General features: G+C 44.7%; 1 protein-coding gene across 1 annotated transcript in view; it reads right to left on the reverse strand.

The window, feature by feature from the left end:
- The window catches only part of frmd4a (FERM domain containing 4A), a 56,415-nt gene that overhangs the window by 8,861 nt on the left and 40,054 nt on the right, over positions 1 to 7,500 (reverse strand). The window contains 4 exon segments of the mRNA XM_076993260.1: positions 62 to 184; positions 3,387 to 3,520; positions 6,104 to 6,245; positions 6,814 to 6,952. Coding sequence (XP_076849375.1) covers positions 62 to 184; positions 3,387 to 3,520; positions 6,104 to 6,245; positions 6,814 to 6,952 — 538 coding nt within the window.

Raw genomic sequence — 7,500 nt, forward strand, 5'->3', positions numbered from 1 at the left:
TGTGTCTGTCTATTCAGAAATACCAGGCAGGTCAGAGTTCAGAGGTCAGAGGCTAGCTCACCTCTCCTTTGGGAAGGATCTTCTGTTCGTCGAGTTTGAATGCGGTGCCGATTTTGCGTCGCACTGTGGGTGGCTCCTCACCTGGGTCCAGAGGATACTCTTTAGGGAGTTTTCCTGTCAGCTCCTGAGACATGAAACACACACAAACGCTTTCAATACCACTGGATTACGATTGTTTAAAATAGGTCAGATGTGTATACAGTATGTGGGTGTGTGTAATACTGGTATTATACTCCTAACTGTAAATGTCTCAGTGTAGTTTGTAATTTGTGTTACACTTGTATCAGGTGTTTGTTTTTTTTTATCAGGTGTTTTATCAGTAGTGTGGTGTGGACTAGAGTCAGGCGGTGTGGAGGTGGTGTGTGTTACACTAGTGTCAGGCAGTGTGGAGGTAGTGTGTGTTACACTAGGGCAGTGATTCTCAATTATTTTTTGTTAAGCCCCCCCTATGAAGAAGAAAACACTTTGCGCCCCCCCCACAAAAAAAGAGAGACGTACACACACACTCACTCCACCACCACCCTGGTCACTACTCTCTGCCACGCCTATAAATTCTGTCGGCGTATAAACCCCATACATGACAAAATGGGATAAAAATGTGTTTTTATACACCCACTGTAGTATCATTTATCTATAAAATTGTTATAAGTACACCTTAATAAGGTCCTTATTAACACTGAAGAAATAAATCATTATTTTATTAGCTTTGATTTTTAGTTTGTAACAGAAACAATTGCATCATGAAGTGAAGTGCATCAGTTTGCATGAAATGGATCCTATTAAAGATCCCTATTTAAACTAGAAACATTTTTTAACTGACTGGCATTTGATACTGAAAAATGAAATTAAATAAAATCAATAAATAATAATAAATTCAGCTTGATCAGCAACATTAATATATTAACACTTTAATATATTAACACTACAAAACATGCAATACAACAATTTGTGTTGTTTTTTAAATCAAAATGAGTCAGAACTAATGACTACAATGAGCCCGTTTTGCAGTGCACAGCTTTTCGAAGCGGGGTTTGAAACACCACTAAAAAACAGTGGAAGAAACATTTACCCGACAAATTTTAATGTTGCTTTGTGTTTCAGGTTTGAAAAGTGCTGGAATTTAAGCTAAAGTACTTGAAAATGCTTGAAATTGTAACTACACTGTACTCCCTGACAGAGTGGTGAACTCATTAAAATTATTCTATTTGTAAGCAAAACTGCAAAACAGTTCAAACAGCTTAAAACATTAAAGTTCATACAACGATATAAGTTTTAATCTCAATAAGCTCAACATTTTCAAGTGAAGACAATCACTAAACTCATTGTTTTTCATTTAATATTTGCAGAGTGTCTGACGCAATGCGCTCCTGCATGCCTATTGGTTAAAACCATCTAATTAGCATACTGTGATTTTTGAACAAACATGGTGGACAGTGCGGCTGGTGCGGGAAAACTACTCTGTAAACCCAGCATTAAGGTTTTGGGCTGTCTTAACTTTTTGTTGTCACGTTGAGGACCCCGGCCCCTCCCTTTTGGGCGTGTGTTAACGTTGTCCACGTGCTTTGTCTGCGTCAGTGGATCTCCGTGGTTATGGTTATGTCGTGTGATAATCTGTCTCACCTGTGAATCGTCTCGTAATCACGTGGGGCTAATGTGGTTTGTCTACTTAATGTGCGTTCGCGCAGTGTCCTGTGCTCGTCGTTGTCTATGTCTGCACGTAGTGTATGCTTGTTTGCAGTGTGAGAGTATCTGTTATTCGTGCGCTTCTTGCGCTACATGTTTAATAAATACAAAGTGACATCAGTCAAAGAGGATTCCGTGTCTCATGCTTCGTGACAGCCTGAACGTCACATTTGTTATGTTTAAAGTTTCGATTCCCAGACCTGAAGCCATGACCGAGGTGCCCCTGAGCAAGACCCTTAACCCTCAATTGCTCACTTGAGATAAAATGTAAGTCGCTCTGGATAAGAGCGTCTGCCAAATGCCATAAAAATGTAAAAAAAAAAAAAAGGTTAAGTTGGGAGAAATTATATTAATTATATAATTATTACTAAAAGTATTGTAGTATGTAGTACTTAAAAAATATATATATATATATCTTAAAAATTAAGATTTTCCGAAACTTATATATTTTATTTAAAGTTTTTTTTTTAAGTTAACTGTACTTAAAAATTATATTACATGAACTTAACATTTCTTAGGTAATCGGTTACAACAAAACTTTTGAGTTTAGTGAACTAGTTGGGTTTTACAGTGTACTTTGTTTCACAACAAATAGCTGTCTGACTGAACAGTTCTATTGTATTACGTACAGTTCTATTGTATTGAACAGCGTTTATTTTCAAAACGCCCAATCTTAACGTCTTCACGTTCTCTCATGTTTTGTCCTGGAATTACAAGAGGCTCGTATTTGTTAACGTAATACAATAGAACTGTTCAGTCAGACAGCTATTTGTTGTGAAACAAAGTAGTCTTTATTTATTATTATTTAGCCTAAATTCCAGCACTTTTCAAACCTGAAACACAAAGCAACATTAAAATTCGGCAGGGAAATGTTCATTCCCGTTTTTGAGGGGTGTTTCTTTATGTGGCAATCCACATATCGTTTCGAACAACACAGCAAAGCTATTTATGTTTGATGTCTGGTGTAGCATCAGGTAAAAATATTCTTTCACCGGTTTTGCAGGGGTTTTTTATTCTCCACTGCCACCTATCGTTTCGGAGAACACTGCAGTGAAGCTCGCGAAAGTATAAATGCTTCCACCGTTCGAGCAGGGTCGCGCGAGGTGGGCGGAGTCACGCGCTACGGTCACTCGCGAAAGTATAAACCAGGCTTTATAAAGGTGTATGAACCCTGCAAACATGACTTTGTTCATTGCGCTGAGGCGCGGTGCGTGCGAAGTTTAGAGAGGTGCACGACCTCGCGAATCGACAGCGCACGAGGCCCTCGCGATTACGTAATTTTCGCCGCGCGGACCCTCGGTCCGGTGTGTGTTACACTAGTGTCAGGTGGTGTGGAGGTGTTGTGTGTTACACTAGTGTCAGGTGGTGTGGAGGTGTTGTGTGTTATTCCAGTGTCAGGTGGTGTGGAGGCGGTGTGTGTTACACTAGTGTCAGGTGGTGTGGAGGTGGTGTGTTACACTAGTGACAGGTGGTGTGGAGGTGGTGTGTGTTACACTAGTGACAGGTGGTGTGGAGGTGTTGTGTGTTAATCTAGTGTCAGGTGGTGTGGAGGCGGTGTGTGTTACACTAGTGTCAGGTGGTGTGGAGGTGGTGTGTGTTACACTAGTGTCAGGTGGTGTGGAGGTGGTGCGTGAGGCCCTGACCGCTTCTCTGATGCAGATGTTCTTGAGCTCCTCTATCCTCTGCCGCAGCGTCTCCTCCAGGGCCTCCTGCCTAGCACGCAGCGCTGCTAGCATGTCCTTCTTTGCCGTCTGTGAGCTGTCTGACTCTTGAGAACCTGCACACACACACCAAACATCAACTCTGTCAGCTTTGAAGTGTGTGAGTGTTATCAGTTAATATATTCAGCTGAGAGGTGGAGACGTGATGATACTAATTACACAAAGGTCAAAGACTAAAGGGCAAACAAACTCAGCAAGTTCAGGTCAGATGTGAACAATGAGGTTGACCTTTACTCTGTGAAAGTGTGTGTGTGTCACCCATCCTGAAGGGGCGGGCTGTACACATGCATGGGTGGAAGCACACGCAATTGAATGGTGTGAGATTTTTAACTGGTAGACATTGTTTAAGAGAGGCACCATGGGGGTGAAAACAAGAAGCAAGGCATTGTTATGTGAGGGTGTGTGTGTGTGTGTGTGTGTGTGTGTGTGTGTGTGTGTGTGTGTGTGTGTATATGTGTGTGTGAGTTTGTGTGTTTGAGTGAATTGGTACGCTTAAAAGCCCAAATGTCAGAAGGAAGTGAGTGGACCATTCTGATAGGACCTCAGCCTCTCTATAATTCACACCATAAAATATGTGTGTGTGTGTGTGTGTGTGTGTGTGTGTTACAAAAACATTTGCTTCTGTCTGATGTGCAGTTTGCTGTGCAGCACTCCAGGCTTACACTAATGTGTACTGGGGTGTGTGTGTGTGTGCGCGTGTATGTGTGTGTGTGTGTGTGTGTGTGTGTGTGTGTGTGGGTAAGGATCAGGGTCGTGAGGCACTCCAGGCCAGGACTGTGTGTTTATTTGTCCTGTCACTGGCAGACAGGAAGGGTGTCTGGGAATGTGTCATGTGTCATCTTTACAAAACAGCTGCGTCAGTAGACTCCACACTGGCGTGTGTGTGTGTGTGTGTGTGTGTGTGTGTGTGTGTGTGTGTGTGTGTGTGTGTGTGTGTGTGTGTGTGTTGGGGTGGGGGGGTGTTTGTGAGTGTGTGTGTGTGGGGGTGGGCAACAGAATGACGTGGTTACTGGGATTCTGAATTTCCTGTTCAGATTAAACTGAAATTGTGTCCTGAAATATTCAGGAAATGTAAATGAGTGTCCCAGTTCCAGCGTGCAGTGTGTCATACATCATCAGTGCGAGCCCACAGACTGCTGCTGCTGGTTTGTTGAAGTGAACACTGTGATGACACACGCACTCATGCACACACACACGCACGCACGCACTCATGCACACACATACATGCACGCACGCACACACACATACACAGACACACACACACATGCACGCACACACAGCCTAATTCTGTCAGTGGAACAGAGGGTCTTTGTTCTGGACAGGACAAAGTTGGCAGCCTCCTGCAGTCTCCCATCTCTCCCTCTCTCCCTCCCTCCATTCATCCATCTCTCCTAAATTTGTCCATCCTCTATATTTAGTGCCTGTAAGGAGGGGTGTAGTAGTGGCCCACACACACACACACACACACACACACACACACACACACACACACACACACACACACAAGGTGCGCACATGCAGTGACTACTGTACCAGGATCCTCTCACTCTCAGTCACCTGCGGTCAAGACCTCAGGATTTTAATGAATGAGTTGAGAGTACAGTGCCAATGCACTAGCCCGGGGTGCTTCTCTACAATAGTGATCTCACCCCTCAACTCCCTCTGCATGCACTTAGGAAATGAAAGAGTGGAGACTCCCTCGCTCTCTCTGTCCTCAACGTCCTGTCCCTTCACACTCTGACTGTGTTTGTCTCTGTATCTCTCACTCTGACTGTGTTTGTCTATGTATCTCTCACTCTGACTGTGTTTGTCTATGTCTCTCTCACTCTGACTGTGTTTGTCTCTGTATCTCTCACTGACTGTGTCTGTCTCTGTATCTCTCACTCTGACTGTGTCGGTCTCTATCTCTCACTCTCACTGTGTCTGTCTCTGTATCTCTCACTGACTGTGCCTGTCTCTGTATCTTGACTTTGACTGTGTCTGTCTCTGTATCTCTGACTCTGTTTGTCTATGTATCTCTCACTGACTGTGTCTGTCTCTGTATCTCTCACACTGACTGTGTTTGTCTCTGTATCTCTCACTCTGACTGTGTCTGTCTCTGTATCTCTCACTCTGACTGTGTTTGTCTATGTATCTCTCACTGACTGTGTCTGTCTGTATCTCTCTCACTGACTGTGTCTGTCTCTGTATCTCTGACTCTGACTGTGTTTGTCTCTGTATCTCTCACTCTGACTGTGTCTGTCTCTCTTTCTCTACACGTGACAAGTGATACCATGGCAGGATTCCAAAAGCAACAGCAGGCAGAGTTGTTCTCGCTCCCCCCACACACACAGAGCTGAATAAACACAAAATCCTATCAATGTAATGTTTTTATTCATGACATCACCCCTCTTTAGAAAATGTTTGTGTCTGAATGTGTGCACACGTGTGTGTTTTCATGCATATGTATGTTTGTATGTGTGTGGTGTGTGTGTGTGTATGGTGTGTGTGAGTATGGGTGTGGTGTGTGTGTGTGTGTATGTGGTGTGTTTGTGTGTGTGTGTGTATGGTGTGTGTGAGTGGTGTGTGAGTATGGGTGCGGTGTGTGTGTGTGTGGTGTGTGTAAGTGGTGTGTGTGTGTGTGTGGTGTGTGTACTAACCTGAGGACAGAAGGCTTCCACTGCTCCCACTAATAATCTTGCCCTTGCTGCCCATGTTGGCGAGTTTGGAGGTCTTCAGAGTACCCGTCTCTGTGAGGTCAATGGCAATCTCATTCAGACTGCGTGCTGCATGGATCTTAGACTGAGAATCATAAAGACAGAGAGACAGAGGGGAAGTGGAGAGAGAGAGAGAGAGAGAGAGGCTATGAATTTGCTAGCCAGCTGTATATGTGTGACAGGATTTTCCGAGAGATGTACAGTACATTCCACGCAGCTTTTAAAAGTGTAACTCAATCCTCACACTCACTTTGAGAAAAGGAACAGGCAGATATGTGTGTGAGTGTGTGTGTAGTTCTCACAGCTGCTGCAGAGTCTACGTATCTGTCGTCCAGACAAACGGAGAATCAAAGAGGAAACGGGAACGTGCTGACTGAACACATACCACCACGGTCCTCTCAGATCATTCACAAGCACAAGATGCACATGCAGAACAAAGATGTACGTGCACGCATGCACGCACACAAACACACGTGCACGAGCGCGCACACAAACACACGTGCACGAATGCACACAAATACACGTGCACGAGTGCACACACAAACACACGTGCATGAGCACGCACACAAACACACGTGCACGCACGCACGCACACAAACACACGTGCACGAGTGCACACACAAACACACGTGCACGAGCGCGCGGACACACACCTTGCTCTGTTTGCGGTCCAGGTAGAACTGGTGCTGGCTGATGGCCATGGCCCAGATGGACTTGATGAGGGCGGGACAGGCGTACCAGGTGTGCACGGCGATGCCACTGTGACCAAACGTCCTTCGCGTTACCGACGCCCTGCAGTTAGAGCAAACACAACCCACTTTATATTCACTGAACATCTTTGACTTCTATCAAAGACAGAAATACAGCATTGTCTGTTGAAATGATGGCTTTGTGCTGGCGATGGCAACCCAACACAATCCACAGGTCACTGTACAGCTCATTGTCTTATAAGTGCCAGTTTACAAGACATTACAACAGTGCACAGTGTTGGAAGCACTAAGCTATAATTGACTAGTTTAAACTAATATAACCCCCCTTTGTGTATATTGTGTAACAAAATCAAATTAGTGCTTCACTAAGGTGAGCGCAGGATGGTGTAACCACAGAATTAATTTACATTCACAGATTACAGTAAACCCTCCAAACAACAGCGCTAGGCACAGCTATAGCCGTGGGAGCAGCTGTAACCGGGCGGTGGCTTGCTGGGGCCGGACACAGAGCCTTGGGGAAGTAACCACTGTACCACACACAGTGCCATTTACAGCACGGAGCACACCTACAAGCTGGGGCTGTGTGTGTGTGTATGTGTGTGTGTGTCTGCAGTGGGGAGGGGGGCTGTG

The sequence above is a fragment of the Brachyhypopomus gauderio genome, chromosome 2, assembly GCF_052324685.1.
Source record: "Brachyhypopomus gauderio isolate BG-103 chromosome 2, BGAUD_0.2, whole genome shotgun sequence".
Taxonomy (NCBI): Eukaryota; Metazoa; Chordata; class Actinopteri; order Gymnotiformes; family Hypopomidae; genus Brachyhypopomus; species Brachyhypopomus gauderio.